The 22,902-nt window shown below is 39.8% G+C and overlaps 1 protein-coding gene across 3 annotated transcripts in view; it reads left to right on the top strand.

Annotated features, from left to right (window-relative positions):
* The window catches only part of GNAQ (G protein subunit alpha q), a 305,513-nt gene that overhangs the window by 96,464 nt on the left and 186,147 nt on the right, over positions 1 to 22,902 (top strand). For all 3 annotated transcript variants that reach the window (XM_085011742.1, NM_001038623.1, XM_085011745.1), the window contains one exon: positions 15,106 to 15,290. In XM_085011742.1, coding sequence (XP_084867868.1) covers positions 15,106 to 15,290 — 185 coding nt within the window. The remainder of the gene's footprint in view (positions 1 to 15,105; positions 15,291 to 22,902) is intronic.

Below are 22,902 nucleotides of genomic sequence, written 5' to 3'. Positions count from 1 at the left end.
GTTAAAAACAAACAAACAAACAAAAAAACCCCATAGAGTCTGAATACCCATGTATCTTGTGAGGCAGCCCAGAGCACTGCTTCTCTTAATTGGAGCAGTGCTTGCTCACTCCCTCCAGCACCTTAATTCCCATATCTCAAAAGATAATTATTTCCAGAGGCTCAAAGTGAAGAACCACATGAGTAAAAGGAAAAAAAAAAATCTTGACATATTAACCTTGAAAGAAGATTGCTATAGTTTTTAGTCAACTCATTTGAATTAATATTTGAATACATAGTAAAAATAATAGGTCATGTTTTTTTCCCCCTGCTTTTTGAGAAATGTAAATATAATGAATGATCTTTTTAATGCTGTACTACATATGGAGAAGGAAAATAATCACAAAATCCAGGAGCTGGAGGGAGCCCTTGAGGTCTTCAGGCCATCTCCTCATCTTCAGCACTCAGAGGCCAAGGATCAGTGTGGCTGGTGTGGCCAGCCTCAGCTGATGCGTTTTCCACACACCTGCCCATAGATCATCTCTTGAGGAATATGAAAGGAGGTGGAAAATGGCATTTCAGATCAGTTCTGGGCCTTTTCCTCCACTGCAGATTGAATTTGTTGCCTTCCATGAGGAAGGGCCGCATGAGCCATCTGTCCCAAGGAAGTATTTACTGATTTGATGAGGCCTTCAGAATGCTTTTCAGAGTGTGTCTGGTCATTTTCCAACCAGTGCATTTTTAGAGTATGCAGTTTATGATTAGGTGTAACCTGAAAATCTGGACCACTTACCATATCCTTTTTTTTATTATCTGAAATAATCACTTTTAAAAACTGTGGGTGAATGTCTATTCTCAAGGATTCCTACTTCTTTTTTTTTTTTGGTCTTTTTGTCTTTTTGCCATTTTCTTGGGCCGCTGTCACGGCATATGGAGGTTCCCAGGCTAGGGGTCGAATCGGAGCTGTAGCTGCCAGCCTACGCCAGAGCCACAGCAACGCTGGATCCGAGCCGCGTTTGCAACCTACACCACAGCTCAGGGCAATGCCAGATCGTTAACCCACTGAGCAAGGGCAAGGATCGAACCTGCAACCTCATGTTTCCTAGTCGGGTTCGTTAACCACTGCGCCACGACGGGAACTCCGGATTCCTACTTCTTAAAATATTATGGTGATGATTTGTTATTTGTATGGTATTTTTGTGCATCCCAAATAATAGTCACTGAAATCCCAGTTTTCTCTAAAGAAATGTGCATGTGGCAGTGTCGCCACCTTATAAACAAATAGTGTGTGTGTGTGACTTAGACCTTTAAAGGCTTCATATTTTTTTCACATAAGAAGCTTTATCTCATAGGAAATTAAATTATAGCCCCAGTTTTACAGTCTGTTCTGACTCATCCATTAGCATAAAGACTTCAGTCATGGCTGTGTCCTTGCTTTTGTTGAAGACCTGGAGAATGTAGGACGCAGACTGGATCCTCTGTTTCACGTGTATCCTCCAAATCAATCCGGCAGACCTTGCAAGTGTACAAAAAGTGGTTCTTGTTGGAATGAATAAGCATTTCCAACTGAACGTGCCTCTCTCTACCCAAATCTTTTCCTCTTTAGGCATCTCTAAGTAGGAATCTAGGACATCCATTCATCTAGTTACTCAGGCCAAAAATCTAGGAGTCATCCCTGTTTTATCTCCTCCCCTCAACACCCACTTTTCATCCAACTCTAGACTGGATCTGGAATCGTTCCACCTTTCCCCATGTCTGTTGCCGTCCTGGTGCAAACTACCATTATCTTTTGCTTGTGTTACTGAAATACCCTACTCTATTGTTCTTAAAATCCATTCTTGGCATTAATCAAACCATATCACTTCCCTGGTTAAAATTCTCCAAGACTGTCTAGTGCACTTCAAATAAAACCTAAGCCTGTTTCCTGAAACAGAGCACCCTGCATAACATAGCTCTCCCTTTGTAGCCAATGCTCCCATAGTCCCTACCTCTTTTCCCAGCAACTGCTATGCCTTGGCCTCACTAGCTGCCTTGTACCTCCAACATACCAGTGAACTTGTTCTCAGCTTGACCTCTGTTTCTGCTAGTTTACTTCCTGTAATGTGTTTCCATTTTTCACTTTTTTAATTTTTTTGTGGCTAAATCTTGAACAGTCAGATAATCTGCATAAATGCATCTTCTTAGAAAGGCTGTCCCTGGCCTCTCAAATTAAAGCAATTCCTAAGTCACTATGTATTTCACTTTTCTTTAATTCTTTAATGCATAGCACCTACCTCCATTGGATTTTTTTTTTTTTAATTCATCTGTCTTTTGTATGTCATCTGCCAGTGACACTCACATATTCCCTTTGAAAATCAGGACTGTATGTCTTATATCCTGATGCCTAAAAAAATGAATTGTATGCAGCATACACCCAATAAAATTATAAATAAAGAATGGAAGCTAAAAGTATCCAAACACTATGGCTTTATATATTGAGATATTAGGGATGATTATCTCAGTTATTTTGGGGAGTGGAGAAGTAGAATCAGTGCCAAGACCAGAGTAAGGTTAGTAAGGTTCTTGCCTTGGATGCAGATTTTTTTTTTGGTCTTTTTGACATTTCTTGGGCTGCACCCGCGGTGTATGGGAAGTTCCCGGGCTAGGGGTTTAATTGGAGCTGTAGCCACTGGCCTACACCAGAGCCACAGAAACGCGGGATCCGAGCCGCGTCTGCAACCTACACCACAGCTCACGGCAACGCCAGATCCTTAACCCAATAAGCAAGGGCAGGGACCGAACTCGCAACCTCATGGTTCCTAGTTGGATTCGTTAACTACTGCGCCACGACAGGAACTCCCAGGATGCAGATTTTAAGGCAGCTTCTCAGATAACTGATATGGCACAGCACAGCATTGTGCTTTATTATAAATAAAGTGTCTTTCTTTTAAATTGTGATATTTTGTTCATCATTAATTTTGATTTTTAAAAATACTGTGTTAATCCACAGCAGTCAGACAAACAAAAGAAATAAAAGGTATCCAAATTGGAAGAGAAGAGGTGAAATTGTCACTGTATGCAGATGACGTGATACTATATATATATATATAGAAAACCCTAAGGACTCAACCCAAAAACTATTCGAACTGATCAACAAATTCAGCAGGATACAAGATTAACATTCAGAAATCAGTTGCATTTCTGTATACTAACAATGAAGTATTAGAAAAGGAATATAAAAATACAATACCTTTTAAAATTGCACCCCAAGAAATCAAATACCTGGATATAAACCTGACCAAGGAGGTAAAAGACTTATATGTTGAGAACTATAAAACATTAATCAAGGAAATGAAAGAGGATTCAAAGAAATGGAAAGATAGTCCATGCTTCTGGTTTGGAAAAATTAATATTGTAAAAATGGCCATACCACCAAAAGCAATCTAGAGATTCAGTGCAATCCCTATCAAATTACCCATGACATTTTTCAAAGAACTAGAACAAACAACTCGAAAATTTATATGGAACCACAAAAGAGCCAGAACTGCCAAAGTAATCCTGAGGAACAAAAACCACGCAGGAGGTATAACTCTCCCAGACTTCAGGCAATTAGAAAGCCACAGTCATCAAAACAGTGTGGTATGGGAACCAAAACAGACTTACATACCAATGGAACAGAATAGAGAACCCAGAAATAAACCCAGACACCTACAGTCAATTAATCTTCGACAAAGGAGGCAAGAATATAAAATGGGAAAAAGACAGTCTTTTCAGCAGGTGGTGCTGGGAAAGCTGGACAGCCGCATGTAAATCAATGAAACTGGATCTCCCCCTTACACCATGCACACAAATAAACTCAAAATGGCTTAAAGACTTAAATATAAGACAAGACACCATCAAACTTCTAGAAGCGAACATAGGCAAAGCATTGTCTGACGTCAACCTTACAAATGTTTTCTTAGGTCAGTCTCCCAAGGCAACAGAAATAAAAGCAATAATAAACCAATGGGACGTAATCAAACTGACAAGCTTTTGCACAGCAAAGGAAACCATAATAAACAGACAATTTATAGAATGGGAGAAAATAGTTTCAAATAATGCAACTGACAAAGGCTTAATCTCTAAAATATACAAACAACTTATACAACTCAACAGCAAAAAAGCCAACCACCCAATTGAAAAATGGACAGCAGACTTGAATAGACATTTCTCCAAAGAAGATGTACAGATGGCCAACAAGCTCATGAAAAAATGCTCAACATCCATGATTATTAGAGAAATGCAAGTCAAAACTACTATGAGGTATCACCTCACACCAGTCAGAATGGTCATCATTAACAAGTCAACAATAACAGATGGTAGTGAGGGTGTGGAGAAAAGGGAACCCTCCTGAACTGTTGGTGGGAATGTAAATTGGCACAACCACTATGGAAAACAGTATGGAGATATCTCAGAAAACTAAATACAGAACTACTGTATGACCCAGCAGTCTCACTTTTGGGCATATATATGGACAAAACTCTCATTGAAAAAGACACATAGGAGTTTCCGTGGTGGCGCAGTGGTTAAAGAGTCCGACTAGGAACCATGAGGTTGCGGGTTTGATTCCTGCCCTTGCTCAGTGGGTTAAGGATCTGGCATTGCTGTGAGCTGTGGTGTAGGTTGCAGACGCGGCTCGGATCCCACATTTCTGTGGTTCTGGCGTAGGCTGGCGGCTACAGCTCTGATTGAACCCCTAGCCTGGGAATCTCCACAGGCGGGAGCGGCCCTAGAAAAGGCAAAAAGACAAAAAAAAAAAAAGCACATGCACCCATATGTTTGTTGCAGCAGTATTCACAATAGCCAAGACATGGAAACAACCTAAATGTCCGTCAGCAGATGACTGGATTAAGAAGTTGTGGTGTATATATATGCAGTCAGAAAAAGAACAAAATAATGCCATTTTCATCAACATGGATGGAACTAGAGACTCTCATACTAAGCGAATTAAGTCAGGAAGAGAGAGACAAATACCATATGATATATCACTTATATCTGGAATCTAATATATGGCACAAATGAACCTTTCCACAGAAAAGAAAATCATGGACATTGAGAATAGACTTGTGGTTGCCGAAGGGGAGGGGGAGGGAGTGGAATTGCCTGGAAATTTGGGGTTAATAGATGCAAACTATTGCCTTTGTAAAGGATAAGCAATGAGATCCTACTGTATTGTTCTGGGAACTATATCTAGTCACTTATATTGGAGCATGATAATGTGAGAAAAAGAATGTGTATATGTATGTGTGACTGGGTCAACTTGCTGTACAGTAGAAAATTGACAGAACACTGTAAACCAGCTATAATGGAAAAAATAAAAATCATTAAAAAAATGCTGCATTAAAGTATTTATTAGTAAGTTTTTGCCTTTCCCTAGCCCTGTGTCAGACAGTTCTCTCATTCTTCCACTTGATTTTGCACGGTAAATTATAGCCAGTATTTTTTGAATACTTACTATGTATCAGACACTGCTTTACTTGGATTAACTTACTGAAAACTCACAGCAGAGCTGAGAAGTAGATGGTGGTCTTAACAGATGAGGAAACAGGCTTTGAGAGGCCAAGTAATTTCCCCAAGGTTGCAGAGCTGTGAAGAGGAGCCAGGATAGACAGTATGTGCAGAATGTATCATGTGGGTAGAAATGGATTTCTAAAATGGGAGAGATTTGGATCTGTCTACCTGGAGATGGAGTCAGATCCCACAGGTTAAGGGTTCAGTCCTACGAAACTGCTCTTCACTTGAGATGCCAGTCACAAGTCCACGTTGTTACCTGTGCTTCTGACTAAAAGGCTATTAATGAGACGTTTCCATGACGCCCTTCTTGGCTTGGATTAATTTTCTTGAGCAACTCGGAAAAACATTTTACTTACTAGATTATAGGTTCATTATAGAAGGGTATAACGTGGGAACAGCCAGATAGAAGAAATGCATAGGGCAAGGTAAGTGAGAAGGGATATGACACTTCCATGTCCTCTCTAGAGGGTGCCACCCTCCCCAAATCTCCACATGTTTACTAACCAGGAAGCTGTCCCAATCCAGTCCTTTGGGGTTTTTATGGAGGCTTTGTCGTTTAGGTATGAGTGATTAAACCATTGACCATTGGTTATTAAACTCATTCTCCAGCTCCCCTCCTTTCCCCAGAGGTCAGGGGATGGGACTTTTCTGAAGTTCCACTTCTTGTCCCTGGGTGTTTCCCCTGACAGCCCTGCTCCATGGGCACTATCCCAAAGTCACCTCATTAATATAACAAAGGACATCTGTGATACTCTCCTTACTTAGGAAATTCTGAGTTTTAAGAGCTCTGGGCCAAAAAGAACAAATATGTATTTCAGTAGCATTGCTTAAAAAAAAAAGTGGGGTGAGGGGTTTCTGTTGTGGCTCAGCAGAAATGAATCTGATTAGTTTCCATGAGGATGAGGGTTTGATCCCTGGCCTCTCTCAGTGGGTTAAAGATCTGGCATTGCTGTGAACTGTGGTGTAGGTCACAGACACGGCTCAGATCCCATGTTGCTCCGGCTGTGGTGTAGGCCAGCGGCTACAGCTCCGATTTGATCCCTAGCTTGGGAACTTGCACATACCTCAGTGTGGCCTAAAAAGACAAAAAAAAAAAAAAAAAAAAAAAAAAGAGTGGGGTAAAGAAGGGTCTGATGGATATGTCACCTTGTACACAGGTAGGATGGTCAGAGCCTTTACAACTCTTTTAGCTAGTTGCATTTCTGTGATGTTTTTCTTCAGGGTTATTTATCACAGATTATTTGTAAAAGTGAAAGATTAGAAATACTCAAAATATGTTACAACAGGGCAATTGTTAAATTATCACACATTCTTATGAAAGCCTTTCAGACAATCATTAACTATTTCTGAAGAATAATTAGTATCTTGGAATAATTATCACATATGTTAAGTGAAAAATAATAATATACAGTATTTCTCTATTTTTAGTTTAGAACAAGAACAGAAAAGGCACATTTGCCTATGAAAGTAGTCTGGTAAGGAATGTATCAAAATGTTCAAATTTTTAGCAATGTGAAAACCCCTCTGATTTTTCTATAATAAATATTTAGAACTTTTTAAATTGGAAAAGTGTTTTATAAAAAGAAAGTTCATGAGGACATGAGATCAAGAGCTCTTGACAGACAGGAGACCTTGGTAGATTGTAGTCCATCTTCCTAATTAGTTGCCAACCAGCAGATCCCTTGAACAAGCCACTTTCCTTCCCTCCTTTGTAAAATAAGTGAATTAGGGCTTCTTCACCTTTTTCTCTGAAACACACCCAGAAGCCGAAGAGAGCAGAGGAAAGGATTGGAAGTTGGGGGGAAGTTTGAGCAGGTTGGCTCAAAGTAACCCTGAAAAAGTTTTAGCATGAAAATTCATGTACAGTTTCATGTAAAATTCCTGTCTTCTTCAAACTAATGTTTAAAATTTTTTTTTAATTGAAACATAATTCATATACCATGAAGTACACCATTTTAAGGTGTACATTTAGGTTTTGGTACATTCAGAAGATTATGTAGTCAGCTGATGCTGGTTTTTAATATGGATGTTTACTATGAATAGTCTATGGTAAACTGGACATTCTAAGAAAATACTCTTGTATCACTGAGTAATCCTTGGAAGCACCTTTCCCAGATTTTACTTCTTAGAGAAGCCCAGGACGAGATAATCTCTTTGTCTCCCAAACATTTTCAGTAAATTGCATTTTCCATGCATTTTTGCCTGTCTTTCCTTTAAAAACAACGTAATTGGATGAATTACTATTAATAGTCCTGGTTACTGCTAACATACCCGTGTATTCAGTTTCCACCCACAGTTGGTGATAGTAAATTCAGTTAATTTCCATGCTACATTTTAAACATTATCCTATTCCTTCTTCGACCTTGCTGGGAATAGAGGGTTAAGTATTCCCAACATTTGCCCTCAAAGGACAGTCTTTGAGGAGAGGAAGTAATGTTGATTTTGGTCTTAGAGCTGCTCAGCTTTATAAGCAGGCTTCCAGTTTAAGTGGAGGAAAATGGGCTGGAGGCAGAATCTGTATATTTTCAAGTATATAACCCAGAATATGGACAACATGTGGATTGCATTTGACTCAGTGTTATTAAATCACTTTTATCTCAGTCCTATTAAGTCTTTGCAGGTGTGGGTTGATGATGTGCTTGTGGGTAGAAAATTCCTTGAAATTTCTAGTTCTGCTTTATCCAAGTTTCTGTGGAAGTAGCCCAAGTTCAGCTCTGCTAGTGCTGAGATTCCATATTTCAGACTTGGCCTAAACCAGTGGACCTTAAGAACAGGTAGTTGAATCACAGTTGAACTTCATGAGCCTTGGGTTTGTTCTTTGCTGCTCTTTTTCTGGGTGCTGGCCAATCAAGAGGGCAGGGCAGGGGCATTTGGCCTGAGCTTTCACTTTAATTAAAGGCTTCAGATGCAGACTTTTGATGGCTTGACAATATCTCCAAATACAGTCATGAAAGGCACTGGAAGGATAAAAGGAATATATTCATTGTACCACTTTAAATACTACAGTTTTTAAAACTGTTTTGGCATTTCTTCTTTTTCCTGGAAGCCTAAAAACTGTGACAGTGGTGTGGGTCTCCCTGAGCCTATAAGAGGTCCTGAGGAGGTCTGTTTTCTGACTTTTTTTTCTTTCTTTTTCTTTTCTATTCTTTGTTTGCTTGTTGGGTTTTCTGTGTGTGTGTCCTTTTTTTAGGGCTGCACCTGCAGCATATGGAGGTTCCCAGGCTAGGGGTCCAGTTGGAGTTGTGGCTGCTGGCCTACACCACAGCCACAGCAACACCAGATCCAAGCCACATCTATGAGTTTTACCACAGCTCACGGCAGTGCTGGGTCTTTAACCCACTGATCAAGGCCAGGGATCAAACCTTTGTCCCCACGAATACTAGACAGATTTGCCTCTGCTGAGCCACAGCAGGAACTCCTTTTTATTTGTTTATTTTTAATGGCCATGCGGAAGTTCCTGGCCCAGAGATTGAACTTGAGCCATAGCAGCGACAACACTGAATCCTTAACCCCTAGGCCACCTGGGAACTCTAGTTTTCTGGCTTTCTTTTAGGATACAGGGAATGAGGCATGAGGACCCTTGAAGTTCCTGATAGTGCAGTGTTCAGTTATCGTTTTCCAGGGGCCTTGTATGGAAATGGGGCACACCACACCACAATCTTCAGACAGTGACCATCGTAACTGGCATTTTTAGGGGGCTGAGCAGTTCTTGTGTATATGTGGATTGTGTTTCACAGCCCTTTTGATGAAAATAGCCCAGGAACCAACATTAAGTGTGAAAGTGGAATCATTGAGTCCATGGTTGCTTTTAAGAATATGACATTTAGGGAGTTCCCGTCATGGCTCAGTGGTAATGAACCCTACTAGGATCCATGAGGATGCAGGTTCCATCCCTGGCCTTGCTTAGTGGGTTAAGGATCTAGTGTTGCTGTAAGCTGTGGTGTAGGTTGCAGATGCCGCTTGCGTCCAGTGTTGCTGTGGCTGTGGGGTAGGCCAACAGCTACAGCTCCATTTAGACCCTAGCCTTGGAAGTTCCATAATGCCCTGGGTGTGGCCTTAAGAAGCAAAAAAAAAAAAAAAAAAAAGAAGAAGAAGAAGAAGAAGAAGAAATGACATTTAAAAAGTCATGTATTAAGAAAGTAATTTATTATTGAATTTGAAACTGTCAGGGTGTAGGATAAGGAAAACTGCTCTATTTTTAGAAGTTTATTGGACAGAATTAATTACAGATTGCCTCTTGCAAATGGGCCAAGTAATCAGCATAAAGATTAGGATGCTTAGTATGAGTAAGATACATAGAGTAAACAAGGATTTGTGCAGAATTTGTATGTGGAAGTCTTCTTCTTTTTTTTTTTTTTGCTTTTTAGGGCTGAACCTGCAGCAGCATGTAGAAATTCCCAGGCTAGGGATGGAATTAGAGCTGCAGCTGCTGGCCTACACCACAGCCATAGCAACACTGGATCTTTAACCCACTGAACGAGGCCAGGGGTCAAACCTGCATCCTCAAAGATTCTAGTTGGGTTCCTAACCCACTGAGCCACAATGGGAACTCTGGAAATCCTCTTGCGTTGAGGAGATTTTGGCAAAGCTTAAAGCATCAGATTATGTGTGTGCGTGCATGCATGTGTGTGAGTGAATATGCTGTATTTTAACTGCTTACCAAGTGGTGCACTCCCCCCCTTTTTTTTTTTTTTTTCTTTTTGGGTCTCCTGTGGCATATGGAGTTCCTGGGCCAAGGATCAGATCCAAGCTGTAGTTGCAACGCCAGATCCTGGGAGGGGATTGAACCTTTGTCCCAGCATTCCCAAGACGCCAGAGATCCTGTTGCGCCACAGCAGGAACTCCCCCAGTTGGATATTAAATTCATATCTGGTGTTTGTTCTGATGGAAGAACATGGGGCGTGAACTGGGGATTGTTCTCCATGCCTTATTCTGATCCAGTGGGTAGGAAAGGAAAAAGTACCCTTCAGTGCCAGTTATGCATGCCGGAGGAAGTGTCCTTTTTAAATAGCATGATTCTCAAATAGTCTCATTTCTGGGTATGTAGATGGGGGTGGGGCAAGGAGAGGCATAGTACTTGATTAAAAGTACAAATAAGTTTTCTGGGGAATAATTTCAGCCATATTTATAGAAACCAAAGAAGGAGAAAAGCAGAAGTTTTCCAGGACTCACATTCTTGTGTGTGCTGATACGCTTGTTATTTGAAACTTTGATTGGAGGTATATTCACATTTGCAAAGGTGAACGCCTCCTCCCCGTCCCCACATTTAATGTAAGGGGTTCTCGCTAGATTTTATTTTATCAATGGCTTTGGGAGCAGTAGATTTGTATTTCTGTAGGTAGGTCAAGAGTTTTTTATGTGAAAAGAGATTAGCCGGCACTGAATTCACCAAGCGACTACTCGTAGAGGTCTGTTTCTTTCATTCAGAGATAAGGAATTGTGAAGTCTCTTATTATGCTTTCCATGTGCCTTGGGAAATACGTCATTTTTTACAATTTTAAATAGCTGTTTTTTAAATTGTAACAAATATTTTTTTATTCTAATCCCAAGTAGATTGTTAAAATGTCCATTTAAAACCCTGAGGATTTGTAAAAATAGAAGAACATGAAATTGGGCTACGCATTTGTTAAGAATAATTCATTTGTCTCTGTGATAGAACTCTTTTCATGGAACTAAGAAGCTGTTTTTTGCTTGGTTGATATTTTAGTCCATTATATGAGAATAATTCTTTAATTATTCTAGTCCTAGGTTTATTAGTACTTTGTGGGGAGAGTCAGGGGCCCTGCATTCTGATTTTCTCATTGTACCTATAGCATTTGCATTACACAGACTTTCTCCTTACATGAAGCTTTGCCTTCACTTTGAATTTGCTGCATTTATACAGTAACATCGGAGTGTGAGTATTAAATGCATGAGTGGAATTCACCTGAGAGAGATGGCCAGTCTTGGAAGATGGCACCAGGATTCAAAATGGGTCCCCATTAATTGAAAAAAAAAAATTGGAAATTCAAAACTTGGAAACCAGGTTAGATGGATGAGAGTTGAGTGTCATCAAATCCAGGTTGAGACATTTTTAGACTGTCTTCTACCATGGGCAGTAGAAGTTAATTATCCTGGATTTGGGCAGCCGTGTCTGTGAAAGTAGTGCCAAACCCAAACTGAGCAGCTGAAGGCTGGGGTCAAGCCCTCGTGCTGCCAGTTACTAGCCAGGTCATCTTAGCTCTGATGCTTCACCCCTGCAAGGCCTTTTAATTCCATGAGATGAAAAAGACATCTATCTCATAGAATTTTTAGAGCATTAAGTGACAGTCTATTTCAGAGTGGCAAAGTATAAAGAGTTGAGCACACATTTCTTCTGGTTTCCTTTACACGAGAGAGGATATTAAGGTGGTGGAGACCACTGTTTCCCCTGTCAGGACTGGAGATTAGTCTTCGTTTGTGCTGCTGAAGCATGGGGGCCAGGGAGACTCACGTGTGCATGCTCTGGGGGACTAGTCCTAGGTTTATTAGTACTTTGTGGGGAGAGTCAGGGGCCCTGCATTCTGATTTGGGCTGTATCATCATGATTGGCCTCCAGAAGTGTCATCAAAATAAGTGAGTGACTAGAGAAAGAGAAGCCCTTTATAAACAAGACAACACCTTATAGATAAGATTTATAGAGAAAAGACAGAAGAAGAAGAGAGGGTACCTCCATTCCCTTCCCTTTTTGGTCCTTCATTTATTAAGCTGCACCTACTTTCCTTTGGGTATTTGTACATGTCAGGGTCTTAGCAGGAAAGAAATGGTCCACTACAGCCAGGTGACTAAGAATTTAGAAAGTAAACCAGTGAAGGCTAATGAGCTCAGTAACCAGGGGCCAGCAAGGAGCGGGAGCAGTTCCAGGAACCCAGAGAGGGCAGCTGTGTAGAGAGGGCCACCCAGTGAGAGCTGTGGCCTTTTGGAAGGGACATAGCCTATCTGCAGTGCCCTGGCAGTGGCCAAGCTAAGTGAATGAGTGCGCCTCCCTCATTCTCTTGCTCTCTGGTCTCCTCCTGGTGTCTCCTATGGACTGACCCCAAGCAGAAGACCAAGGACAAGGAAGCTCTTGATGTGAAGTCCTTACCAGTCAGCCTCCTGAGGTGCCAAGCAAGATGGGAAAATAGAGAGAGGATACCTGTGTATGTGTGTGTGTCTGGGGCAGTGGGAAGCTATCTTGGGCTTGATGTTTGGGATTTTAGGTCTTTCCTCTTAATCTCTCCCATTTCATTCATTTCTGGGTCGTGTAATCCAGGACCCTTCATTAGTGTGGTACGCAGGGGCTTAGTGGAGATCCAAAGAGGTGCCAAGTGTTGACGGCTCTTGCCCAACAGGATTTAAGTGAAACACAAGCCATTGTAGTTTAGATTTTTTTCTCCTGACTTCTTGATTTTATTTATGGAGGGTAAGCATATAGAGGCCTCTAAGAGAGCTAAGAGAAGGAGGCCTTTTGCCTGAATCTTCTGTCTTTTCTTTTCATACTGTTAACCTCGCATATTAAGATTTCTTCTTGGTTTTGGTGTGGGAAAAACTGTCAGAGATTCTCATTTGATGATTGTCTCTCACTGGGGCCTCAGAGCAAGCCACTGGTTCTGGTTTAAGGATAATAAAGAAGCAGTCTGCACCTTTTCCTTCCATACTTTGTATTGCTCAGGAAAGTAATGATACTGGTTTCTTTAAATTGTTGATCGATAATGAGAAACAATTTTATAGATTCTTTCTATTAGAGATACTACTTTTTAGATACTTATGGGTTTTTTTCCCCCAGTATTCATAGTTGGGATAATAAAATATTCATTTTTATTTTTATTTATTTATCTTTATAATTGTTTTAATCAACATGTAATGACTCTACAATATGAGTACTCTTAATGTACCTGACTCATTGATGTAGTTCACCTGTCATAAAAAGCAGTGCTAATGATTCTACAATATTTAAACTGCGTAGAAATTCTTTTTTTGTATTTTTTAAATTTAGTTTATTTTAATGATTTTTATTTTTTCCACTATATTTGGTTTACAGTGTTCTGAAATGTTCATTTTTAACTCTTTGGATTAATGCTGTTAAAAGGTGTTGATAGCATTCACATGGCAGTGTTAACTTTATACTTCAACGAATTCTGGACCACTTTATTAAAAGTCATATGAAAATGATAAAGGAAGTGGTAATTTCACATTTCAAGAAGTTTCAGATCACTTTATTAAAAGTCATATGAAAAGGATAAAGGAATCGGAGACCGCGGGACTGTGGGGCTAGAAATCATCTTCCATTGTAACTTTGGGAGGCTTCTGTGTTTACCAAGACATCTGTAGTCATTTAAGAGTGCCTCTATGAAAACTGTAATACTTATTTGAATTTTTCATGATTGTTTATAAAGATAGTAATGAAATCCAACCACCAGAAAAACCAAACAATTAGGACAGATGTTGTATTCCTAGTTTTTAATTCTCCTTTTCCGCCTTTTTTTTTTTAATGCTTTGTTGATAGGAAATAGCAACAAGGACACTATAGTCATCCTGTGTATCATTATTCTATTCGTCCATATTTAATATTCAAAAACTTTTAGTCCCCCCTCCCCCACATTGTTAGGGCAAGACAAAGACATTTATTGCTTTGAATATCAAGGAAATTTGAAAGAGAGTAAGAGATACTCAGAAATGAAATTACATACCCATCAAACCACTTAGATTTAGCAAAATGAAGTTTTTAAATTCATAGTTTTAGATTCACTCTAGAAGAAATAGGTTGTCATTCAGTGAAATCATCTAATCTTTCCATCTTTCCTTCTCCCCACAGGCATTTGTAGCTTTGTTGTAGATTATCTTCAGGCTTATGGTAACTAAAAAGGATTTTGCAGAAGGGGAACATGAGAGCGTAGAAGAAAAAAAAAATCCAGCAACAGTCAGTTTCTTTATCATAATATAGTAAAGAGTGGACAGAAGGAAAGAGGGTCACTGTATCTTTTCTAAATTAAGGGAATCCTTGGAATAACTCAGCCAGCCACCCCCCACCCCCGAAATAAATACAGTTGATACTTGGCTATCCTGAAAATCCCAATTCTTATCTGGATACTGTGCTCTCCATATACCCCATTGTAAAATAAAACAAAATATCTAGAAATTTTCAGGTGTTTTTGTCTTAGCACTCTCCGAACAGCTTATGTGTAAGTGCATTGTCTTTTCCAGATCTAAATCCTGGCTAAACATTCCAGCTTCCTGGGATGTGTCTCAGATACTCTTCTGGGAAGAGAGCTTTATCAAGTGTTAATTCTGTTCAAAAGATACTATTTTTGTTATGTTTCTTATAAGATACATGGTTACAAATCACTATCAAAATCCCATGCTGAGTGGCTTCCAAAGAGGTGACAGCTTTTTTTTTTAAGCTAACCTGTCTCTGAAATGGACCCTCAACCCTCTAGTTTTGCTGAGGGTATACATCAAAGGTGGTACGGCTCTCCTGTGATGCTCCCCTCAGCAGGACCTTAGGGGTGTCACATCCAAGCCCTGTTCCTAGTTCAGTTGTCTAGGAGGCTGAGAGAAGATATCATGGTCTGATCAGTGCTGTCTGTTTCTCTTCCAGGGACAGGAGAGAGCGGCAAGAGTACGTTTATCAAGCAGATGAGAATCATCCACGGGTCGGGCTACTCTGATGAAGACAAAAGGGGCTTCACCAAGCTGGTGTATCAGAACATCTTCACGGCCATGCAGGCCATGATCAGAGCCATGGACACGCTCAAGATCCCCTACAAGTATGAGCACAATAAGGTAAGCATGGCTCCTCCTAGGAACAGCTGACAAAGCTGTCCCATTGTGAATGGTCTCTTCTCATGATGTCATAGTGGGTTTTTGGTGTTTTTTTTTTTTTTTTTTTGGCTGCACACGTGGCATGTGGAAGTTCCTGGGCCAGGACCATAGTGGGATTTTTTTTTTTTTTTTTTTTGTCTTTTTGCTATTTCTTTGGGCCACTCCTGTGGCATATGGAGGTTCCCAGGCTAGGGGTCGAATCGGAGCTGTAGCCACTAGCCTACACCAGAGCCACAGCAACGCGGGATCCGAGCTGCGTCTGCAACCTACACCACAGCTCACGGCAACACCGGATCGTTAACCCACTGAGCAAGGGCAGGGACCGAACCCTCAACCTCATGGTTCCTAGTCGGATTTGTTAACCACTGCGCCATGATGGGAACTTCTTTTTTTTGTTTTTTTTAAATGGACATTTTTCATCTCATTCTAAATGGGACGTTGAGCAAATGATTTATAAATTGTTTTTTTCCCACAAGTCCTTAAAGTCATATCTATAAAAAATTAGAGTTGTCTTTTTAATGATATCAATGAAAAAGATATGTTTAGATATTTGACAGTAGATAGGTGACATTAAAAATGTAGGGGCAACCATTACTTTAAAAGGACACTTTTGTCAGTTTAAGACAAATTGACCAAAGTGAGGGGATTCACATGAGAAGGGTGGCTTTGCTTCAACCTCCCTCCCATTCTTTGTGCTTCCTTGAAAAAAAGAGCAAACATTTAGCCATTAAAACTGTTGTATCCAGTTTGATTTTGGATATCGTGTCTTCCTTTTAGTAGTACCATAGGCTTAATTTTATTTCAAAATAGGCCCCTCTGTCACTTCAGTAACCTTTCAAATACGTTTCCTGCAGTTATATTAAAGTAGTGGGAAATCTCTAAAATCACTTGAGAAAGGGTTACCAACAAAATTTTTTTTTAATTTTTAGCTTTTTAGAACATAAGCAAACTTTCCTAACATCTAGCATTATTTCTAGATAATAGAAAACCAGGTTTTGTATTTAAACGAGAACAAATGCTATAGTTGCTCACCCTCCAAATATTACAGTTATGTGATCCTTAGTAAGGTTGGTGCATCTGAGGTCATCTCCAGGTTTGATTTATGTCGGAGTTTATGAAGGAAGTGAAATCTATTTGGAATGTGTGGAAATGTCTTCCTGGTATGCTTTCTTCCGTTCTTGTTGATCAGTATGTCTACTGATGGATGCAGTCTTTGTTCCTTCCAACTTGTAGATGCTGATCTTATAGTAAGCTGGGAAAACCTCACCTTTTATTGACAAAACCCTGCATTTGCACACATAGTATTTTGAGGGCCTTCAGTCAGAACTTTCATTTTTTTGCCGTCACCATTGATAATCTATTCTTGATGCTATTTCCGTATACCAGGATTAGTGGAGAATAGTAAGAAGTGGGCATGCCCAGTGTAACTCATAAACTGAGATGTAACTCACAAACATGATTCATAGGTAAAATAAAACAGTTCTCTCTACCTCCGCTTCTGTTACCATTTAGAAGCTTCTAAATATACCCATCATTTTAAAATTAGGCATTTCTTTTTTGGGGAGTGTTTCCTTGAAATTAACTAGGTGTTTCTTATGTAACTGGTACCCTCACACTTGGTTTTCCGGCAGCACCAAGAGAGTCTCCCCACAAATAACAGAGGAACCCCCAACCCACCCCGCCCCCACAGATCACCCTCCTTGCTTCTCTGCTCTCAAGAGTGAAAATATCTGGGTAGGTTCATAAGCCTGGGAGTTGGGAGTGTGGTACCTGAATCAGGTGAGGCTGCCTGGATATGGAAGTGGACTGAATTTAATCAGCACCAACCCCCATCCCACTCCTAGCCCTGAAATCTCAGAGTTTCTGAGATAGGTGGCCTGCTTATTTTGTTGATGTTGTGAGACAGCTCTGTTGGAACTTTTTAAAAAAATGCTAGTGCAACTTTCCCAGGGTACAGTTGGTTGATAATATGACGATCTGATGAATTCTGGCTGAATTACTGCATAATGGGTAGTTTGTTTATATATATTTAGCCAGTTTACACATTATAGTATATATAGTACCATCTTCTCAATTATACCCCCAAAAAAGAAAAAATTGTCTTTCTTCATGCTGTAGAAGAATCCTTCAGGATCTTGCCTTGATGTTATTTAGGTTTTTCATATGAAGATTATTTATTGTAGTCCTATGGATGTAGAATACAATGTGGAATTTATGCTTATTCAATGCAACACATTGAAGAATGCTTAGTGTGTGTTATTTGAGCTCCTTGTAGCAATTCTAGTTAAGTAGACTTTACTGTGTTAAGTATTAGGCACTTAAAAATTAACATCATAAGATGTTACAATAATGAAACAAGTTTTTCTGAAAGATCATAATTAGCCTGTGAAATCTTCCCACATCTCTTGGCGACTTAACATACTGCCTAATATAGTGACATTAGGGTGAGCTGACCTCTGAATTCCTCGATATGTTTAATTCCCTTTAATTCAGAATATAAATTTCATTCACATTTGCCCCATTTTCTCTACAACAGGTATGAATTTTAAAGCACTACCTCTTGTATCCTCCATTGACTCCTCGAGCTCTGCCCCCTCCTTGGCTTTGTTGATGCTCATTAAGGAAATAATGTCCTCTGTCTCCTTCCTGTCCCACGCACTTCCTCCTGGCGGTCTCCATTCCTTCCGTGGTACTAAGTGATCCCACCCTCCTTTAGCAGAACCCATGGTGGAGTATTGATAACTGCCTGGCTTGTATTAGTTATGATGATTTGGGTATTGATCTTATTTTCCTGATAAGCTTCTAGGCTCTTTTAGTCTTTTCTGGCCATGCACATAGCATATGGAAGTTCCCAGGCCAGGGATCAAACCTGCACTGCAGCAGTGACCCAGGCTGCTTCAGTGACAACGCCGGATCCTTAACCCCCTGCGCCGCAAGAGAACTCTGTTCTAGGCTCTTTGAAAATAAAGCTTGTGTCAGTTCCATCTCAGTACTATTCTTCATTGTCCCTGGTGTTGTATCATCTTCAGAGCAGGTGTTTAAAAAACACTTATGAGTAGGCAAATCATTTGTAAGCTTGAACAACTGAAAACCTCCTCACTTGCCACCATATTGTTGAAAGGATGATTCAAATCAATAGATAGCTGTTGAAATCATTCTATATGCATAAGGGAATAAGTGCACTGGACATCAGGGATGCAGAGAAAGTTAACCAGAGCCAGGCAGGCAAGGAAGGGGCAAGGGCAGAACTGTGGGAGGGGCACTTTGGTAGAGGGGTGGCTAGGGTAAAAAATGTTCAGAAGAAGGAATGTGTATGCAGTGTATAAACTGGCCCATTTAACTAGAACAGAAATCTTACAGAAGAGAACTGGAGAGTAAGCACCCCCAAAATGGTTTAGAATGTGCTTCTGAAAGGTTTTAAATCTAGACTGAGAAGTTTGGAAGGCAGCTGTGGGAACCACTAGACCACCAACGTCTTGGCCAGAGTAAAAAGTTTGACTTTTATTTTCTTATATTTATGATACCTTCCATAATCCTTTATGTTTTGGTTAGAATTTTCAGCACAAGTTTCTGGCTACAGTATACTCTTAATGTTTTAAAAATAGTTTAAAGGACTTGGTGTGCATTTCATTAGCAATTATTTGGAAGCAGTACATTGTGATTTGTATTATTTTGTGACCCTCAAGATATAAAGTAAATAACCGTTGAATTTATTGAAAAGCTTATTTGCACTTACTGCCACCTTGGCCCTAGTCTGTGGTGGTAACATAAATAAAAACAAACATTTTCCAGTATTGTCCAGCCTAACTTTGTTCTTGCTCTTGAGTTCGTATATTTTATAAAGCAAAAACGTGGCTTACAAACAATATGGCCCATTCTTAACTGAAAAATTGTTTAGTTTTGTTTGCTGTGAAACTGGTCTAGCTAGGGGACAGACGTGCTGAAATACTGGTATTTCTTTTGTTCCTGTTTAATTGTTACTACATTGAATTGAGAGTCTTGCTGGTTAGCAGGGGGCTGGCATAGTGATCAGGGATAGTCCAGGCCCAGATGGTGGCATGGCATTGTAGCCCTTACTCAGGGTTCGGTGAATGTTTATTTCCAGGGGAGCTTATAATAAATGGCAAACTTTTGCCACAAAACAGATGGATTCTTCCTTGGGCCTGTACCCACTATCCTGTTAACTTGGACTTTCTTTGCCAAACAAGTGATCTTATGGGTGAGCTGCGTGGACTCACCCCAAGGAAGAGAACACGTTTGGGGACTTCTTCTGAATTCTGTGTGCTCAGGTTTATTTATTTCTAAATATTACTTCACCTTTTCCCTAAACACAACTGTTGATAGCTAACATTAAAAGGGATTAAATATTTGTCACTTAGTCAAATCAAAAGATCCGTTTAAGGCTTCACTAGGTGCAAGGCATTCAGTGATGCGGCAGATTACTCTGTCATTTCTTACTTTCTAAAGGGGGAATTTTTCCTCACTATTATTTTATGCTCTCTTCTCATAAACAAGCATATGCTTCTGATTATTCTCTGCTTTGGCATTGAAGTCAGCTCAGTAAAATTTCTGTGTTAATATGGCTAAGGACTGTCTTGAGTTACACCTTAGCGGAGTAGATCACAAAGTTTTGAACTCATAGTTTTTATGGACTTAAGATCTATACCCGGCAGTTGGGATTCTTCCTGCTTTGCCTGTTGTTGTTTGATATGCCTAAGCTTTATTTTCTCAGTTGATTGCAGATTACCTTACAGTGAGCAAGCTTCTTGTTTTACAGTTTGTTATCTCCTCCACAGCATGCCAGGAGTGTTGTAGGAGCTTTTGTTCATTGAATAGCTTATTCCAGATCGGAGGTCCTGGTATCCCTTTGCTGTTGTCTTATATTTCTGTACATTTCAGGGTATTCTTAGGGCAGTTTCAAAGTCTTGACTCCCTTTGCTCCCTTTGCTAATCCCAGGAAGAGAAAAGAATCTTCTTCATGCAGTGAACTCCAGACAGTTAGGGAGTAGAACTCAGCCACATGTGAATGTTGAATAGACATTGTCACCTTCTGTTCTAGTTTTCACCATTAGACTTGAAAGTCCTGATGACCAGGACTCTTTTAGTACCTAGTCCAGAGCTGCTTTTGACCAACTAGCTAGGAGTTTCCAGGCCCGATACTGTGTTTCCCTTTCTCCTGTGGGTGGACAGACTAAGAGGAGATGTAGCTTTAGTACTACCTCTTGTTTCCCAGAACCTAAGAAAGGACGTGTAACAGAGGAGGTACCTTGTTGACCACATTTCCAGCTTTCTGAATTTTCTGTACTTCCTGAGAAGTCATTTTTCAAAACAGAGTGTAGCCAGGATTCTGGAGGACTTGCCAACTTATTCGTGCCTTTAATCAGTTGAACAGGAAATTCAACATGAGGGAATTTTCTGAGAGACTGATGTCATTTTAGTATTTGTCACCTGTATGATAAGCATTTAATAAAGCACACCATAGTTAGTATATGTTGGTATCTATCCCTCTGAAGAGTTGTTTCAGTCAAGCTTCTCTGCTTGCAAGCATCAGAAGCCAACACTGGCTAATTTAAGTAGAAGAATTTATGGGAATGTGAGGCCACTCAGAGAATTGTGAGGAGAAGCCTAAGGAGTAATGTGGAAACCAGGACAGGTCTGTGAAATTCATCTGCCAGTAGGATGAATCCTCACTGTTTTCAATCTTGTGTCACCCCACTCGGGATTCAGATTCCTGGGAAAACTTGCCTGATTCACCTAGCCTGGCCTCTGTCCTGGCTCTTTGGCCAAGGCTGGGCAATTTGATTGACAGTCCCTGAAGGAAATCTGGGTATAGTTAGTAGAAGAGGAATGACGCTGGTGCAAATCACAGTTATCCACTGCAAAATCATACCATCGATTGGGAAAATAAGGTGACACATGGATTTGCTCTAGATACAAGCACTCCAGTTTTGTTCAGCATTTGCTGAGCCTATCCTAAAATAATTTTCTAATTCTGGGCTTGCTCAGGGTGGGAGGTGGGAGAAAGTTGAGGGGGTTAGTGATACAGCAACAGTTAGAAATGAGGGAAGTAGCTAAGTATGAGCCCAAGCACCAAATAGCTGAGAAACCTTGAGATTATCACATTTCCACCCTATATGCCTAAATCCCTTTACTCTGTAAGTTTGAATTTCCTCCTCTGTAGAATGGGACATAAACAATAGGATTGTTTCAAGAGCTAAATAGATAATGTATGTGAAAATGTCTTGCAAATGATAGGAAAAAAAATGTGGAAGTTTTTATAAGATGAATTGTCTTAAAGAGAACAAATACTACTTGTCTTCCATCTTTATTAAGGATAAACAAACAGAAAATAACTTAAACAGCATAACCAGATAGATTTAGGAGCTATCTAAGGAAAAACTTTCCTCAGAGTGACAGTCATTGAAATGGGATACCAAGGGAGGTAGAGAATTCTCCTTATCTGGATGTGTTCAAAAATAGAATGTATTTTTAACATGTGTCTTTAACATTCTTTAAGGCAGTTTTGCTGAAATAAGACCAGGGATGGACTAGACAACCTCTCACAGCATGCTTTCCAACACTTTTTCCTCATGCTGATTCCGATTCCAAAACACTAACAAAGAGATGAAGCTGTTGTTAAAGTTATTTTATTATAATTTAAAATTACTCCGTTTTTGAACATTGTCCATTGCAGAGCACTGATGAAAATTTTAAAAAGAAAAAAAAAAAAAAGGACAATTAAAAACAGATTTGTCTTGACAGTGGTCTCTAGCCCAGTGGAAATTTTTCTTCCTTTGCATCTAAATCTCATAAGTGATTACAATATTTATATCTATGTAAGTCTTTTTTTTTTTTTTTAAACAGTGTTGTTCACAGTTCAGAATTGGATGCAGGTTTTGTGGGTATTGGTAGTGATAGTTATATTAATTGGATTTGTTGGCTACTGGCCACCAAAGACAGCCTGTACTTTTTCATAGGGAAACTTTCTAGCCTGCTTCTACAAATCTTTCAGAGTTTTCTTTCTGATAAGTAGCCTAAAGGAATCTAGAATCTTTGTATGACCAACTTGATCTTTCGGCCACCTCTTTTTCTGAGGCTGACTTACCACTTTCCCCTTCTGTCTAGGCTCTTCTTGAGAGTTGATCACCACGGATTCTCTAGCACCTACCTGTATCAGATTTCAAAATCCCTTCATATACCTTCTTTTCTATTTTAATATCTTGCAAATATATCCTAGCCATATTTTCTCCTCACTCTATCCTTGTTCCACTGCAGTTCTTTATTCATTTTATACCCATGGCAGCCATGTAAAAATAAAAGATGAATATGAGATTTTTGTAATCCCTTTTTCTTGGCTAAACTTAATCCATAATCCCAAAGCATGCCCTATCAATTATTCAGGCTGAGTTATCTTGAGTTCATGTTCATCAGAGGAGGACTCTGAAGCAAAGAAAGACTTTAGCAGCTGACTGAGGCTGTTTTCTTCTTTTTTGGGTGATTTTTATATACAGAAATGTGCATACATCATTCTTATTATCCATGTGTTTTTTCATTGTGAACATATTTGCATATG

This window comes from Sus scrofa, chromosome 1, assembly GCF_054392235.1.
Source record: "Sus scrofa isolate SSC_HxYL_T2T_F1_AM1 chromosome 1, Sscrofa_HxYL_maternal_Yorkshire_Landrace_v2.0, whole genome shotgun sequence".
NCBI classification, from domain to species: Eukaryota; Metazoa; Chordata; class Mammalia; order Artiodactyla; family Suidae; genus Sus; species Sus scrofa.
Note: the sequence above shows the minus strand (reverse complement) of the source record. Positions and strands in the feature narration are given on the sequence as shown.